The 18,909-nt window shown below is 38.0% G+C and overlaps 1 protein-coding gene across 5 annotated transcripts in view; it reads left to right on the forward strand.

The window, feature by feature from the left end:
- The window catches only part of LOC145674450 (piwi-like protein Siwi), a 197,318-nt gene that overhangs the window by 99,216 nt on the left and 79,193 nt on the right, over positions 1–18,909 (forward strand). For all 5 annotated transcript variants that reach the window (XM_081744514.1, XM_081744518.1, XM_081744513.1 and 2 more), the window contains exon 9: positions 10,644–10,752. In XM_081744514.1, coding sequence (XP_081600640.1) covers positions 10,644–10,752 — 109 coding nt within the window. The remainder of the gene's footprint in view (positions 1–10,643; positions 10,753–18,909) is intronic.

An 18,909-nucleotide genomic window follows, 5' to 3' on the forward strand; every position in this document is an offset into this window, starting at 1 on the left:
CTTTATGTCCTATGAAACCCGGAATGTTCAATGCCGTGTTCACAAAAGCTCTCCATTGACTTCTGTCCTTAGCCAACTGGATCTAGTTTCTACTTTGTATTCCTATTTCTGAGAGATTAATTTTAATATTGTCCTCCCATCTGCACCTAGGTCTTCCTAATGGTAGTTTTCCGATTGGAATTCCAGTTAAAACTTTCAGAGCGGTCCTACTTTCTTCCATCCTAGCTCATGACCTGCCCACCTGAACCTCCTAAATTTGATGACCCTAACAATGTTTGGTAAACGGTATAAATTATGTAATTCCTCGTTATGAAGTTTCCACTATTCTCCATTCCCGTTCTTCTTAGGTCCGAATATTCGTCTCAAGATCTTGTTCTCAAATACTTTCGGCAGAGTAAGCGACTATGTTTGGTAATCATACAGGACAGCAGGCATGATTATCGTTTTATATATTTTAAGTTTAAAATTCCTCAACAGAATTCGCGAAGACAAAAGATTTTGAACTGAATAATAACACGAATTCTCTACTTTTAGTCGAGATTTAATTTCATCGTGAATATGGTTTTGCTCTGTTAATATTGATCCTAGATATTTGAAAGTATCCACTTTATCGAAAGTATTATTTGGTATTTTAATAATAATAATAATAATAATAATAATAATAATAATAATAATAATAATAATAATAATAATAGAATGTGTTAAGAATCTTACACATCCGTAAAGACGATACCTTGCAAGAGTGTATTAACAATAATCATTAAAACACACACATCGTAGTACACACATTTTTGGACGCTCATAAATTCCCGGAGGCAAGAACCCCGTATTCCGCAAGAAATAGACTACAACTCACTTAGTTTCGATGGGAAGAACAGATTTGCTGTCTTCAATGAATACTTTCGCAACATCTTTTCTATGCTTGGGACTCCCCCTCTTTACCTAAGATCCAATCTGTATGTTCGCACTCAATGACTACACAATTACTACCTCCCCTGATGTAGTGAAATCAATAATTTCCTCACTATCTTCTCGCCCTTCTTCTGGTCCTGATAATATCAACACAATTTTCCTTTGTAACACAGCGCACTTTCTCGGAGGGTACCTTTCCCAGTCTGTGGAAGGCTGCCAATATCATACCCATCTTCAAATATGGAGATAGAAAACAAGTTTCACCCTACAGACGTTTCTCTCTTTTGTGTCGATTCTTTGTGAGAAAATAGTTAGAGTATATAGCTTTGTCAAACTTTTTCTAAGTAGCTCTCATGTAGATGCACTCACTTATCAATTATTATTATCATAGATTATTTGCAATTATCTAAGAATAATCTGTTTAAAATTGTATGGAAATAAAGTCAAGTTTTGATTTCAAAAAGAATAAGGAAAATGTAAACAATAATGAGTAGTAAACTATTACACATGGTTTTGTTATTGTTTATGTGACATTGTCTAGACACAATGTCTGCAATATGTTGTAAAGATGAGAGTTGAGAAAAGAGCGTGTAAGCTTTATAATGAAGCAAGATATTTTGTAAATTCAGCTTGTTAACAAAATACACAATTTAGGATATGACATAATATGCAGATCGGCAGAAATAAACTGTCTGAGAATTTTGGACATGGCATGACAATGGAGAAACGAGAGTTTTCCAATAGCTGTGGCAACTGACGTCAACCCAGAGATGAGCTGACAAATTCCATCGTCTGGAACAGGACAATAAAAACCAAATCTTTGTTGGATTGAGAGGAAGTTGAGTGGAGGTACTCAAGCGAGATTAGTCGAGAGAGAAGAGGTCGACGAGGTGTTTGAAAACCTCGGTCTTAGGATCGAGACCAGACGGTCTCCAGTAGTTGGCTTATAGTTGGATAATGGTCGACGAGCCAACGCCAGTTCGATTTCAGAAGGAGGTCATATTATTGTTCCAGACTACGATCAGTTCCAGGTATGTCATCAGCTATGTTGTTGCCTATGTCTAAATTCTCTGAAGTTTTCGAATACTGAAATCTGAGAGTGTTATGTCGTATTCATCTTTAACATCACACGTTACATCTTACTCAATTAATCAGAATACATTAATTATTTAAAATAATTTAATGTTTGTCATTTAAATATCCTCTCGCAAACTTATATCAGAATTGGGTTAATACCTGTCCATTCCGGATAATGGACGGAAGCAACCTGCTGGCATCATTACGCAAATCATCCCCAAATTAAAGGCACGATGCAGCGAGGTTGTCACTCAGCATGGTTTCTTACCTGGACGCTCGTGTCCACAAATTTGTCATTGTTAGTCACTCATGTGGCCCAAGCATTCATGATTAATTCCCAGCTTGATGTAGTTTATTTTGACATTTCAACGCCTTTGACACCATAAACACCAAGTTGCTTCTTCACAATCTCTCTAATAGACATAATATTCATGGCAAGTTCCTCTCTTTCCAAGATTATCTTTCAGGTAGAGAACAACGTGTCACTCTACCTAGATCCGTGTCTCCATTTAGTTCCGTCTTTTCGGAGTGCCTCAAGGAAGCGTGCTGGGTCCACTTTTGTTTTTATTGTATATGGACGACTTACTTAATAACTTCTCGATCTCTTCATCAAATATATTGCTATTCGCTGATGACTGTAAACTCTTCAGAGTCGTTCAGACCGTAGAAGAAGGTTCTTCACTGCAAGCTGACATAGATATGTTATGTAATTGGTGCTCTACCTGGAATCTGTCTCTAAGCACCAATAAATGTGCCGCAGTCTCTATTTCCTTAAAAAAGACTGTTCTTCAGCAGATATATAATGTTAACAACATGCCTTTCAAACGCGTCTCATCTCAAAAGGATTTAGGTGTTGACTTAGATGAAAAACTCTCTTTTGTGGATCATATTAGTTCGATCTCACCCAGAGCTATGAAACTACTTGGTCTGCTCTTTAGATTTCCGGAAATACAAAGTCTCCCTGCCCTTACGATGTTTTATAAGGCTTTTATCTCTCCGATCATTAAATATGTTCCCCTGTGTGAAATATGGCAGTATCTACTAATCTGTCCCGCATTGACTCTGTATTAAACTTTTTTCTTGCCATAGATTTAGAATTCCCGAGTTACGTAATTACTCGAAATAAGAACTATTGTCGTTAATGAACTTATGTTCTCCTGGCAAACGACGCCGCGGAGCTGATTTACTTTACCTATATAAGATGATCAATGGCAAAATTGACTCTTGAATTTTTACTGTCGCAGATTAACTTTCGTGTTCCTTAGAGGCGTACTCGTTCTCTCAATTTGCTAACTTATGAGACACGTAGGTTATCAATTGTAAAGCGCTCCTTATTTTACAGACTAGCGCACGATTACAATACCTTGTTAACAGAATGTAACATTTTTACCTCTGAGGGAAACTTTAGAACTCAGTTGATGAGAACCTTGTATATTAAAAGATGGACTTTTTTCTGTATTTTATATGTTTTATATTGTTCTTTGTTTTCTTTATGTTGTACAGTTTCTGCTAATTGGCTTAGTGCTGTATGAAACTTTGTGAATAAATAGTAGTTGGAGTTCGGCAACAATTTCAACGTTTTTATAGTTTTGGTGTGAATTTTAGTCATTAAAAAAAAAGTATAGGGAAAAACAAATTAGAGAATTTGCACGTGCCTGTTATTTGAAGCTGTAGGTATGGAGTGGACAAAAGTATAGGCACCATAAATTGGTACCTAGAATAAAAATACGCACAACTCTAAAATAAAATAGTTCCATCGACCTGAGCATTTGTAACAACTTTCCTCTGGTTAGAAATACAGGGTGTATCAAAAAGAACTTTACAACTTGGAAAACTCAAATTGATTTATTCATTTATCTTACAGACATGGTTTTGGTATCATTTTGTAGCAAAATACATCAATTTCTGACTCACGTAGTACATTAGTTCAGAAAAAAACCACCGCAAGCGCTAGCGGCAGTAGCAGCAAAAATGGCTGCCTTTACTGGCTCTGAGCGTGCTAGTTGTGTGTTTTGGTTTGAAGAATCCAAGTCTGTGACAACTGTTCAATGTAATTTTCGTACAAAGTATGGTAAAGATCCTCCCAGTAGGCCTACTGTTTATGAGTGGCATAAATGTTTTATTGAAACTGGATGTTCGGTGAGACACAACAAATCTCCAGGTCGTCCCTGTTCGTCTGAAGACGTTGTAGAGCAAGTAAGACAAAGCTTTGTGCACATTTCTACAAAATCAACTCGGCGTGCTTCTCGACAGGTGGTCGTCCTACACATGACAGTTTGGCGTGTGTTGAGAAAACGGTTGCTTCTCAAACCGTACAAATTACAAATGGTGCAAGAATTAAAAGACACTGATAGAATTGCTCGTAAGGAGTTTTTGGCAAAAAATCGACTTCAGACGGGATGTGTACTGCATCACCAATAGAAGCCATATTGAACCTCTTTAGGTATAAAGTAAAAAGAACTGATGTATTTTGCTACAAAATGACACCAAAACCATGTCGGTAAGATAAATGAAGAAATCAATATAAGTTTTCAAATTTGTAAAGTCCTTTTTGGTACACCCTGTACTTGTAACCAGAGGAAAATTCATAATTTGACATGGCATCCTTCGTATACATAAGTGTAATGTAGGAAGATGCTTATAGTGTAAGCAATAGATTGTAGGAAATTACCGAAAAGTCCTCTAATGTGATGTGTTTGATTCTTCCTTCTTGGCTTCTTAGTCCTACACTTTGACAAGTGTCCTACAAACTAAAAATTCAAGGAGATTAAAAATAGTCAAGGAAGTCGATTGAAAGTCAGTGAAAATTTGAAATTTCGTTGGATGGTTTCATTTTGATAACTGAAGGGATACTTTAAAATGTAAGAAATATCTTTAACATAACTTAAAAAAATTCTTTGCATATAATGCCACTCTGACTCATTGATTCATTATATCAACTCCCTCAAAGACTCACATCTTTCGTCGTGGTATGAATTATGCCGAGTGATAAGTGTAATGCATATTGTAAAGTGTGTAATAAGGTTGTAAACTTATCCAAGGTGGGAAAGCAAGCTTTGCAGGGTCATGCTAAGAGACAGATCCATTTTAAAAGGGATCAAGAAAATGATTAGTCTGCACACTTTCTCAACTGTTTTTTTGTACAACTGAACCAGGGGATTGAGTTTCTACAAGCTCAGAATATCAAACAGGACATGTGTCTCCAGAGTCTTCAGCATGTGCTTAAGAGAGAGATGTGAAGAAAAAGTGTGGAAGTGTTAAGAAATGTGATCCAGGGAGTCGTAATAGTTTTATTATAACAAGAAATTTAGGGCCAATAATTAGTTTTTGGATAAGGGGTCCACAAAGGGGCCGCGGTGGCTCAGTGGTAGAGCCTTCACCTCTGGTGCATGGAGTCCCGGGTTCAAGCCATGCTCCCGCCAAGTGAACTTTGAGGTGGACAAACACCGTGTGTGGGGGTTTCCTCGGGGTTCTCCCTTTTCTTTCCACTTGCTTCATTCCACCATTTCATTCATTTCTCATCATCACAGTCTCCTTTAGCCTAACCGGCATAATTGTGGGACGTAAAACTCAAAAATTTCATTTCATTTTCATTTTCAGGGGTCCACTAAATTGTTCAATCGAGTTTTCGTATTTTTTACGGAATAAGGACATCATACTTAGTTAAGCGATAATTTGGGTTTGGCTACACTATATTGTAGTTCTCCAGATATAAGGCATATAAGAAAATTTTTGCCTGAAATATATTGGATCTTGGATCAGGGGCCACAAAATTGTTGAACGGACTCTAAATCGAGTTCTCGTTGGTTTTTTTTTTTTTTTTTTTTTTTTTTTTTTTTTTTTTTTTTTTTTTTTTTTTACGGAATAAGCACATCATACTGAGTTAAGTGATAGCTTTGGCTACACTATATGTAGTTCTTTAGATATAAGACCTACAAGAAAATTATTATGTAGGCTCTTTAGCTTGTGTGCAAAAGAATGTCATTCAATAGGAGCAACAAGTTAAGTTCAGTGTTCAATATGATGTTACACGACAGCTGAATTGATACAGCGTTTACTATTGGGCCAGAAAGGTTTCATATCTAGTTGTTCATGAATTTGGACTTCTTTTTCAAGACGAGTTCTAGGAAAGTCTGAAAGCTTGCGGCTTTCTGATCTGCTTTGATGAGACTTCAGTGGTTACGCGTTACGTAACCAGTGTGTTCCTGAAGAAAAGCTTTGCAGAACAACTCTTAAACCAGTTTCTGAAAGGAATTTGCGTTTGAAGAAAGATTGTTACAAATTTCCATGAATTGTCCAAAAGATTTAAACCTTCTTTCTCGTCTCCAGGACAGATCAAAATGGTTGTCGGTAACTGTTGATGGAATTATAGGATGAATATTGAATTGGGCAGGAAGTGCGTAATAATCTTATAACAATTGCTAGACAGACGAATCTCGTAAGGTTTAATAAAAGAAGTACTTGTTTTAGTTAATATGTTAGATGTAGAAGTGATTATACAATAATCACTATAAAGAATAGGTGAATCTACAACGACTATAGAGAGCATGTTTGTGATTAGTGTATCGATACTACACAATAAAAATATTGCAATGTTCTGTTCGGTATAGTCTAAGTAACAAAGTCCGGGATTTAAACCCTTCACCTTTTGTTACAAAATTAGAATTATAAACACTTTACAAAGCTTCTTTGTAAATCTAAAAAATGTTCCCAGAGTTAAAAAGTCCTTGGTGCACCGAAGTGGCCTGGGAAAAGGTTGAATTTGCCTTTAGGTAGTGTAGATGACTCTCGCTCAGCACAGCCTTAGGAGTAGGTGATTAAAGGATAATTTCCTTTGCACCTAGCAGCCTCGGGAAGCGAAGGATTTTTCCGAGGTCATGGAAGCTTCAGGAGATAGCTTTTAAAGGAGCTCTCCGTAGCCTATAGCGGCCCCAGGAGAAAGGTACTTGATCTGTTGTCAACTGATACTTTTGTCCTTTTGAGGTCCTCTTTTATAGACAACTTCTTGAAGGGGAGGTCGGCCATCTTCGTATTTCTTCCGAACCCTCTTCGTGTCTTCTTGGTAGTCTCCTTCCGTCGTCTGCTGTTGTTTATGTTTGAATACAATAACACGTGTTCGTAGTAAGAACATACAGTTGCTGTGCGTGAGGGTATGGAACCTTACAATATAGAGTGAGTAGAATAAAAATATTTATTGGAGCTGACATTAGAAGGCCTATCATCAAAGTTGGTTAGGCCTAACCAAATATTGTTTAGTAGTTCAAGGCTTAAACTAAATAAGATTATTTCACGCTTACATTTAGCTACAGTAACTCATGTTAATGCTTGATAAATCTCGATGCATGCGGCTTGCATGCTATCCATCGTGCAATGAATTCTGGTATTGAAACTGTGGACTGGATATATGTAATCTACTACGTCACTTGCACTACTAGTTTTGGTAATTCTTTAGCTCGTTGAAAAGGTTTACTGAGATCACAGAATGCACAGTATCTCCTGTGAAGTCTGTGGCGTCCACTGGTTGAAAAACACCACTTCGTTTTCAGAGGGCATTGGGAATTTGAGACTATGAAATTGAATTTCTATATCAGGCAGAACTGTCTAAACACGAGACCTTGAGAAACCTTAAGAAAAAAAGAAGCAAGCTATCCATTTATAAAGGGCAAATTGGTCTTTTGCACGATGATAGCAATTCAATGCTTCCTTCATAGGTTTCGTACTTCAAGACCAATGGATCCATTCGTCTTCAATGCTATAGAGAAACATCTGCGAGATTTCATGATTCGATGTGTGAAACCAAAACTGCTGAAATGTACAGATACAGGGCTATTAAGTCTTAATGTGACAAAAGCAGAAAATCGTATTGTGAGCAAAAATGTTGGTATTTGATTTCTTCCAGATGTTTTCTCGGGCAAATAGAAACAGAGGCCAGGGGACAACGGAAAGTAGAATTTTTACATGACTGACATTGTTTCCTAATTTTTTTATGATCACCAATATTCAACACAAAAGTCCTTTAAAGTACAAATTAGTCAAAGATCTATCTTCGTTATATCCTCAGGTAATTCAGCATCCAACTCATATAGGTTAAAAGAGGGTCGTACGTCTCACATCATAGGTGATATACTTGCTGAAAACTCTTTGTACACTCTAAACATAGCAGAACTTCAAAAAGTCTTCCAGAATTGTAACGAACGTAGAACACACATTTATGGTAGATAGTAAAGATTAGACTGTGATTCTCTCATGGAAATGCAACTGTCGAAGGAGGGTTTCCCGTCAATTAATCACTCCTAATCTATATATATATGAATGAAAGTGACGAGAACAACCGTCAAAAGGTGTTCTCAATATTTGGACACTGCATTGTCCAAGCTCAGCAACTAGGATGTGGTACAAGTCATGTGGTTTGAGTAGAGAGCACCGACTGCAGGAGTAAGAGAATGTTTGGCTCTTCTGGGTAGTGGACTGGGCAGCGTAATGGTTAAAGCATCGACACGGTATGCCGGAGATCCTGGGTTCGAATCCCGGTCCAGTTAAACCACTTTTTTCACTCTTTTTAAGTTACGAAAATGACTATGTTCGTAACTTCACAACTCTTGAACCATGGTTCCGATCTCGATCAAATTTCCACATAGATGAGGTTCGGGCCTGGAATGGTTCTTATTTCATTTTGATGGTGCAACTTATGGGAGAGGGAGGACGTTTTATATATATAAATGAAAGTGGCTACGTTTTGACCTATAGAGAATTTGGTGTGTAAAATAACAAATCGATTGTTTCTTCCTTTCATTAGTATATACGCTGTTTTCCATTTTTATATGAAAGTTTTAGTTATACAGAGGTTGTTCAGTCTACATTTGGCCAATTTCGACTTACCTAAAAATTTAGAAGAATCCATGGCGCCAGGTCCGTAAGTGCTCGATGTGTTTCCCTTGGTTCCTAACAATAGCCCGACAGCGTAATTTCCACTGTAATAGGCTTCTCTGAAGAACTGGGAAGGGAATCTTGTTCCTTTCCCTTTGCACAGCTCTCCAAAGTCCTTCCACAGTTGTCACACGCTGTTTTCTCAAAGCCCGCTTCAGCAATCCAAATCCACAATATTCCATAGGACTTGTATCTGCAGATTTAACAGGTAACTCATTGAAAGGTATCACCTGTATACCACTTACCTCCTTCATCTCCCTGTAGAATGTGAGGAACGATCATGAGGTATGTGATGAGGCCTTGTCCACGTGAATGCGCACCAGATTGGCGTCATTTCCGTACATTGTTGGAATCTCATGCTCGTAGATCGGCATGATCTGCTCCCGAAAATACTGCGAATTTATTTTGCAGTTCTTCGCCACCCTACGAATCTTCAGTTTACCTCGGTAACAGTAGCCAGTAACGACCATGAACCCTTTTGGGAAGGATTCTTTACAGACACGGACCCACCTTCTGAAGTTCTTGGCGCCTTTCTCTCGGTACATGATGGCACTCGGTTTGCCGCAGTCGGAAAGGTAAATCCATACTTCATCGAGCGTTACGACGTACATCCACCTTTGTTTTGCCAGATGCCGTTCGTACAGCTTCCGGGCGTTACACTTTCGTTCCTTTTGGTGGGCATCCGTGAGAAGATGGCCGCGAGCTTTCATGACTTTTTCCAACTTGAGTTGATGGTGTAACGTCCGGCTCACAGTCCACAGAGACACGTCAAGACGATTAGCCATACACCTTTGTGTTGGCGGATTTTCTTGCATTGCCATTTCGCGAAGTTCCCTCTGCATGGTGGAGGTGGTCTTGGTGCATTCCCGCTTCCAACTTCGTTGGTGATCCAAATGGTGGAGCGTCGTTGCCCTTGTACTTTTTAATAACATTTTTTATTCCACTTAAACTGTTGTTGCAACCATTCTTCTTGCTCTAATGACAGAAACACTAAAGTGGGCGTCATAAAGAGCCGCAACACAGCCTTCCCAAAACCGGCTTAGTTTGGGCGGCATTTTGGTCACAGAGCGGAAACCCACACACTTGGAAACAAATTTAACACAACACTCACAGCAATGGTCCTGTCTCGTGCGTTATTGTCGTCCGCGCGGAAAAACAACTCCGTTCCCAGGAAGCCACTGCACAACATTGCAAGACGCCACGAGCCAGGTCGGGTGAGTCCATTCTGCCCGGGATGGGGAAGGAACGAAATCGGTCAAACGTAGCCTGAACAACCTCTGTATTTGTACTATTTTGTATAGAGATAGGTAATTTTGTTTGTAGACAATTGTGAAGTCTTCTCGAAAAACTTAAAAAATTGTGACATACAGGAAAATAAAAACAAAAAACTTGCTGAAGAGAAATTGTGAAATTGGTGAAGAAGGATTGGCTATACGGGAAATGGAAACTGATTTCATTGACCACATGAAGTTTTTGTGAATTCTTATGAAGAGTCAGGGAAAAGTCAGGAAATTATTTGCTATCAGAACGTGTAGAAACCCAGTTTGACAAGCCATTTTCAAGTTCTGTTACAAAATCGTATTTTCTTGCCACATAGTGCACGATTACGCGTTTCTTTTTCAGAAATCATCCGCTTTCAAATACATTCTGTATTTGTAGATTTATTTTTGATACTGGATTTAGAATGTAATTTCACTTGTGCACTAATTCACATTGTTGCATTCTAGGGCCAACTATTCATTTATGAAAGAGCTATCGAATTATACTCGAGTTGGACCTGATGCTCGAGTACAGAAGCTTCTAAGATTGAACGAAAGATTGCTTCGAGAGAAAGCAGTAAGTTAAATTATTTTTAAATAAACAGCTTATAAAGTATAGTATACCCTTAGTTACAGGTGCTTGGCTCACTATAGTACAAGATGCAACTATATCAACTATATCAAATATTTAGTATAGCTTCGTGTATGTAATACAGAGTGATTTAAAAAAAAAAGGGAAATTTTGAAAATAAAATAATTTCATGAAAACAAAGATTTCTTAAAAAAATATCTCATTTAATAGTAAAAATAATGCCATTTTAGAGTACATACAATACAATTGCAGTAACCGGTGGCCACTGGACAAACCAGTGGCCACCGGTTACTATTTGGTGCCAAAATGTTCACCATTCTCTTAGGTATTGATCAACACCAATATGATCTCTCTATGACTTACGGTTCTCGAGATATGACTCCTTAAATCTCCCGAAATCGGAACTTTTTGGCCAATATCTCGGGAATAGTAAGTCGTAGAGAGAGATGATCTCGGTGGTAATCAATATCTAAGAGGATGGTGATCATTTGGTACCAAATAATAACCGGTGGCTACTGGACAAGCCAATGGCCACTGGTTACTAAAATTTTACTGTATGTATTCTAAAATGGCATTATTTTTACTATTAAATGAGAGAAATATTTTCTTAAAAAAAATAAAAATAAACTGTTTTCATGAAACTATTTAATTTTCAAAATATCCTGTTTTTTTAATCACGCTGTAGAAAAATAATATTAGTCCTAGTTGATGAATTACAGATATTTTAACGTACTGTAAAATGTGTTACCTAACTGTTTTCAACTAACTTAAAATGTTCATTACTGAATTCTCTGTGTGTGTCTGTCTGTCTGTGTGATGATTTGCAGGTCTTTTTCTGTTTACTTAGCTCATTAATTTCCACATTTTATTGAGAACTGCTCACGCTATATCTTAGCGGGTGTCCCGAAAGAAGTACACTTAAATTACACCATGATTTTCGTGGGGAAAAAAAGGTGGTTTAATCTAGGGGAATGACAACAATATGTGTAAAAAGTAAGTTTATTATATAATTAAAATGGTAATATACAACAACATTTAATTTAGTGATTCATCAAGAGTAATTTGATATCTGATAGCTCATTTGATAGTTTGATACCTTAATATAGATTGATTAACAGGCTAGATATTCAAATATTCAAGTTAGAAGAAATGGAAGATGAAATACGAATATGCGACTTCAGTCCTCAATCTTGATAGTTTTACGATAGGCTGAATAATCATTTTATAGTGCTGCTAGACATCTCTTTACCTGAATTTAATATAGCGACAAGTGCTTGTACATATCTTGTTTAGAAGTCTTCTAACACTGTGCAACTTGGAGTCTCCCGATTGTCTGAATTTCGATGCTCCTAGTCTCCGCGTTTCTGGGCGTTCGAATCAATCATTGAGACCTTGAGGTCCCTTTTTATTATTTTGCGAGGGATACACCCTATCCTCCTATCAGTCAACATTTTCTTTGCGTCAGATCCACAAATATGGAAACTTGTTGCTCTTTTGCATTCTGATTGGCTATTAGCAAGGAACCGCACCCAAATTACATGGCGTGATTCAGCACACACATGGATAGCATGACTGTTACCACCGGAAGATTTCAATAACAGGATTTCTCGACTTATCCATATCTATCTATGACTTGTCCATAGATTCTTAACTATTAACCAAAATTTCCGCAAATGCGGGGTCACGTTGTCAAAATCGTGATGGTTTATCCTGTTAGTAACCAAGCATAACCTTCAACAAAGAAACATCCTACGAATTTTGCGCAGTAAAAGCAACCACAGTCACCTTCGAGGTTTTGCGTATTTCCTTTCTCTGTTGCTAGCTTGTAACGAGCTAAAAGAGAAAATAGTCTTGTAAAACGCACATTAATCGAAAATAGCCTTTTTCAATTCCTTCAATAAAGAGCAATGTAACCATATTTTTGAATCCAGCGTCACGTCTGTCTGTCTGTCTGTTATTTGCGATTTTCTTTTCAATTTTGAACCCCGCATTCGATAGAGCATCACAAACTATTTAAGAAAGTGATTGAATTTTTCGCATCACCCTTGCCGTTTCCCAAATATTGACAAAAAAATGGCCGATTTCCGGAGATTTAAGGAGCCATGTTTCGGGAACCGTAAGTCATAGAGAGATGATATTGGTGTTGATCAATACCTAAGAGGATGGCAAACATTCTGGTATCAATAGTAACCGCTGGCCACTGTCCAACTGGGCACTGGTTTGGCCAGTGGCCAGTTGGCCATTAGCCACCAGTTAATATCGGTACCAAAACGTTTACCATCTCTTGGGTATTGATTAGCACTAATATCGTTTCTCTATGACTTACTGTTCCCGAGATATTGGCCAAAAAATAGTTCCGATTTCGTGAGATTTAAGGAGCCATATCTCAGAAACCGTAAGTCATAGAGAGATCATATTGGTGTTGATCAATATACCTAAGAGGATGGTGAACATTTGGTACCAAATAGTAACATTTGGCCACTGGCAACCGTTCCTTAGATATTGGCCCAAAAAGTTCGAATTTCGGGAAATTTAATGAGCCATATCACGAGAATCGTAAGTTATGGAGAGATGATATTTTGCGAGAAAGAGAAGATGCGGATAAAATAGATTTAGTTTTACATTTAGGAACAATAACAGTTATCTTTCCCGCTCCATCTCTCCATTCTTTTTAAGTTCGTTCTGGAATAGCTCGTGGAGCATTCTCAACTGTTTTTATATATATATAGCCACTTTTCCATAATACATGCCTTACTGCTTTTCAAGTGGTCACCTTTAGATGTTAACCACCAATGTGAAAATTTAATGTTTGGGCGGAGGGAGAGTTCCTCTACCGCATCCCTTTCTTTATTAGGGTTTACTTGCAAAATGACATTAATAAACGGTGCAAAATAAATAAATTATCATTAAGTATTGAGAGTGCAGAGTAATGTCTTATAGAAGGAAAATAAATTACTTGAAAGAGCATGGAGAAAAATTCTATTAAAATCCTCCTATGGTAGGGTAACCGTGTTAGACATGGAGTTGGTGGACGCAGGTATATTGGGTTCCAGGTAGTTGCATTGGAAATGTCCGGGTTCCTTGAGCACAGTGATGGTGTCAGAAATCAGGCCCCGGAAATGGGGTCCCGAAGTTTTGAGCATGGGTCCCTTCTATTCGCCTATTAAATATGGAGCTCTTAGATGTGGATGGTGGCGTTGGAAATGTCCGGACCCCTTAACACAGCGGTGATATCAGAAATCGGACCCTTGCTCCGAGGCCTTAGAAATGGAGTACAGATATTTTGAAATCAGGTTCCTTCTATTCGCCTATTAACCATGGAGTTCTTGAACGTGACTGGCGGCGGAGCTAAGGAAACCAAGACATTTCCAACACCAGCACCCGCGTCCAAGAACTCCATGTTAAATACTCGAATAGAAGGAACCCGAGCCCAAAGCTTTAGGACTACATTTCTGGGACCTCGGGGCCAGGTCCCAATTTCTGACATCACCGCTGTGTTCAGGTTGACCGGACTTTTCCAACGCCACCACCCACGTCTAACAGCTGCATGTTTAATAGGCGAATGGAAGGAGCCCATGCCCAAAACTTTGGGACTCCATTTCTTGGGCCTTAGGGCCCAGGCCCGATTTCTGACATCACTTTGCTTAGGGGACCCAGACTTTTCCAACGCCACTGCTCGCTTCCACCAACTCCATGTCTAACACGGTTTCCCTGACATAGGTGAATCAGCTCTATGCTCTTTGATTATCATATTAATAACATGCAATTACAAGGAGTTGACCATATAACTGACCATGCTGTGTCAACAAGATCAAATCGGGCGTTCGATACTCATCTGAATCAGATTGAAAATGAGGCCTACAGAAATCTCGGATTCTTATTGATACATATAAATAAATTAAGAACACGAATGTGCTTAAAATTGTGTATGCTGCATACGCACGTCCCACGTTAGAATATGCTGCATTGTATGGAACTCTAGAGCACAAAAAGATATACACCAATTAGTCAGTTAGATAAAAATTCGGGTGTTCTTTAATATGTAAAGGCAGGGATGTTCCCTTTTCTAGAAAAATTTCGCATCTTACCAAGTTATTCATTCCATTCTCAGAAACGAGTAGAGGTAAATTTCTCTTGTGTTTTTTGAATAAACTTATATACAGTGAGATAGATTTCCCAATATTGTTGGAAATCTTTCTTGTTCCCAATAGGATAGTGGCACTTGTGGCTTCTAGTATTTCATGAACCATCACAGCGTATGAATGTATTAGCTATATTACTTATTAGAAGAACGTGCACTATGTATAATACAGGGTGTTCCAAAATGAATATTGGGGATTTTAGACTTCGTAGTATTTATTACGATTTACTTACAATTATAATTAATACATCAAATGAAAGAGCAACTCAAACAGGTTTGTACGCACGCATTGCTGTTAGAAAGCTCTAGTAGCAAAGATGGTGACTGGTGGGCAGAAAGCTTATCGTGTTTTACATTTTGCAAAGACTGAATCTGTAGTTACAGTGCAACCGTTTGTGTAGAGAATTTTAAGGAGACACGTACAACTATGTCCTTATCGTCTGCAATTACTACAAGCTCTACAGACTGTGATTTACGTGCCAACTTTGCAAATGAAATGTTGTTGCATGACGGTGAAGATCTGGATCATGTCGTCTTCAGTAATGAATCGACATTTCACCTAAGTGGCGATGTGAACACTGATATTGTTCGCATCTGGGGGTCAGCGAATCCCCACGAGATGGTACTGTTGCAACGAGACTCCCGTAAATTGAATATGTTTTGTGCCATATCCCGGCGGAAAGTTTATGGGCCTTTCTCGCCTATCGACTCTGTGTGTGGCGTGTGACAAATGGTGCTCACATTGAACACTTGCAGCAAAAACTGTTAGAGTTGCCCGTTCATTTGATGTATCTAATCTAGTATAAATAAAATAAAGAGTTTGTTTGCCTGTGTGTCTGTCTGGGACATTTACCGGAATACGTAAAAGTAGTAGAAAATGATCTATATATTTTTCCTTTTGTTCAGTTTGTTTACATAGATATTTTATCTGACCCATGCGAAGAATGGGTATTTCAGCTAGTCTAATATAAATAAAATAAAGAGTTTGTCTGTGTGTCTGTCTGTCTGTGTGCGGCCTGAGGACCTGACGAATGGACCAAGATTTACCAAATTTTGGTCACGGGTACCTTGGTCCAGGCTCCAGACCAAGACGAAGCATTTTTTTTTTCAAAATTCGAAACAGAGTGGTCTCAGGGAGGAAGGGGACGTTTACCTGGACATATACAAGTAGTAGAAAGTGACCGACATTAGTGTCGAGTTTATAGTTTTCGAGGTCGTTGAGATCAATAGTGAAACTCCGATCGCATTAACTTCCAAATTCACCCCATTCTGGTACGGGCCGGGGGGAGGGGTAACTGTGGGGGATATCTAGACATGTAAAAATAATCCAAAATGACCGATATTAGTGTCAAATCCATAGTTTTCGCGTTCGCTGAGATGAATGGTGATACTCCCACAGGCGTTGATTTCCAAATACAGCCTCCATTGCAGGGGACCAGAGTAGTTTTTAAATTTTTTTTTTCAAAATTCGAACCATGGATTGGTTCCCAGGGGGCGTTTACCGGGATATGTAAAAGTAGTAGAAAATTAGATATATTTTTTCTCCCGTTCAGTTTCTTTACATAGATATTTTATCTGACCCATGCGAAGAATGGGCATTCCAGCTAGTATACAATAAATAATACAGCACTTCTTGTGGTCAATATACATCACCAGCGAACTTACCAATGAAACTTTAAAACAAGTGAGTTCCGTTTCATAGTGTGAAACTATGATATACTTCCAAACTATGGGAATTCAATATCCAAACTTGAGTTGTACATCTATAACTATTGGTTGCAATATATTAATAGGATCAAAGATAGAACATGTTCCTCGGACACTGAATCCATATCAAAGAGCCAATATTTGTTTTGGCCTACTGATTTTGTTCTATGGTGATAAAGGTTGAAACTGAAAGTCGTTAATTTGAACCAATTCCAGATTGTATAGATGGTTAAGGAAGGAGACAGAACTCATGTTGAGAAGCTGAATCGATTACAAAAATCTGCATCTATATCTCTTACCGTTTGTGCTCCATGAAAATCAGTATTGAAACCGGAAGTACTAGTAAACTTCAACCACTTCCTGTTTTGGAATTGTTCCGGCGTAGCGACTTGTGACGATATGCAATCTTGAGACACGGAATCAACTGCAGAAAACCTCTTGCCGCTATTTGTTTCCACTTTTGTTCTATTGTGTTAAGTGTTGAAACCGGAAATGGCTAATTTGAACCACTTCGATTTGAATAGAAGGTTAATGAAGATGAACTTGTTCTTAGGACAATAAATCGGTTGCAAAAACCGCATCTCAATATCTCTTTACCATTTTTGCTCTGTGCAAATTAATATTAAAAGCGGAAGTAATATTAACAGGTTGACTGCCATGAGCATCATATGTGGTGCTCACCTTATTTTTCTGTGGGGCCATGAGCACCATATATGATGCTCATGCTTGATATCACAAATTACTAACCTATTCAGGTTCTTGAGCATCATATATGATGCTCATTGTCACAAATTATTGGAGACCATGAGCATGACATATGGTGCTCGCCTCCCATTGGTACATTTTCGGGAGAAGCAAAATATCGCGACAAAAATGTGACATGACTATCCATAATTGAGCCAAAGGTAAGAAGAAATTTATGGCCTCCTGGGAGCAGTACCCTGAAATCATCTTGGCAGTCAACCTGTTAAAATTTAACCACTTCAGGTTTTGGTATAATATTCGGGATAGTGCGTCTGGTACTGTCAGAGTTGCTTATGCTGCCATAATGCCGAGAAACAGGTGATTCTTAGCACATGCAATTATCAGAACTGTAGAATGTCTGCACTTTGTGCCAATGTGTCGCTCTTGTTCCTGAACGATAATTCCCATCCAGCCTACTAATTAATATTCTCATTTCTCCAGAAATAATGCCACAACTACCTTCAGTTTTTGATTTTTAAGTTTTCCTTGAAATAAATAAATAGATAGATAATAACAATCACCTTCGTATATTTCTGGCATTTGTGATGACAATTGTCGTACCTCCTCTCCATGATTTATATCAAAAATATTTGCACGGACAGGCTTTTCGTGGGTAGCAGTTTCATTTCATTCGCACGTATGGTTCAAAAGTTTTGATGGTTCGAAGTTCGGATTGCACGACTTTCCTTACACCGTGTATAATATCCGGGTTCCTAATAGTCACGGAAGTCAGGGAAAATAGGGCAAATGGTGCAGGTCAGGGTAGCTAAGGGAAAAAGACTGATGATCAGGGAAAGTCAGGGAAATTTTATAAAATACATATTTTCTAACATTACTTACCAGCTAACATTACTATTTTCTAACATTACGTACACCAATTTCAGCTTAGTCAACCATTATAATACCTATTTGGTTTTTATTACTGATTTTTCTTCTTCCCGTAATTTTGTTTATGTTGCTATTTATTTTACCGTCTACATACTATGCTCTCTTTTTGTTTCACGTTATGTTGTTAGTGGCATGAGTATTCATCATGAGTAACAAAAAAAAAAAAAAAAAAAGTTTCAATTTTCAGTTGTTGGTCACCATTATTTATTCCTTCTGTATAAGTCAACGTCATCCGACACCTGTCATGAAAGTCAGGGAATTTCCTGCCAAAGGTCAGGGAAAGTCAGGGAAATAGATTTCTCCAGATCAGTAGGAAACCTGAATAATGATTTATCATCGACACTGTCAAAACGAACTGATTTTAATTAACGGTGTACTTCTATCCAAGTGAATAAAACATATAAATCCCATCGTGGTATTAGAAAAAAAAGTGATCCATGGGAAAGTAGATGAATATGAATTGATGAAAAATTACCCTTCGCAGTTCAAGCGTTAACTTGGACAGACACACTAGAAAAAGTTACGTTACTAGCGATCACTACTCGATCCATAATGAGTCATAATAAAGCGGAAATGAACAGTTTTCCAAGACAGTTTTGGATAATTGTTCAAGAAGTTTTTAGTCTCGTACGCCTACTGAATTGATTTTTCTCAATATAATG

Source organism: Thermobia domestica, chromosome 17 (genome assembly GCF_964235325.1).
Source record: "Thermobia domestica chromosome 17, izTheDome1.hap1.1, whole genome shotgun sequence".
NCBI classification, from domain to species: domain Eukaryota; kingdom Metazoa; phylum Arthropoda; class Insecta; order Zygentoma; family Lepismatidae; genus Thermobia; species Thermobia domestica.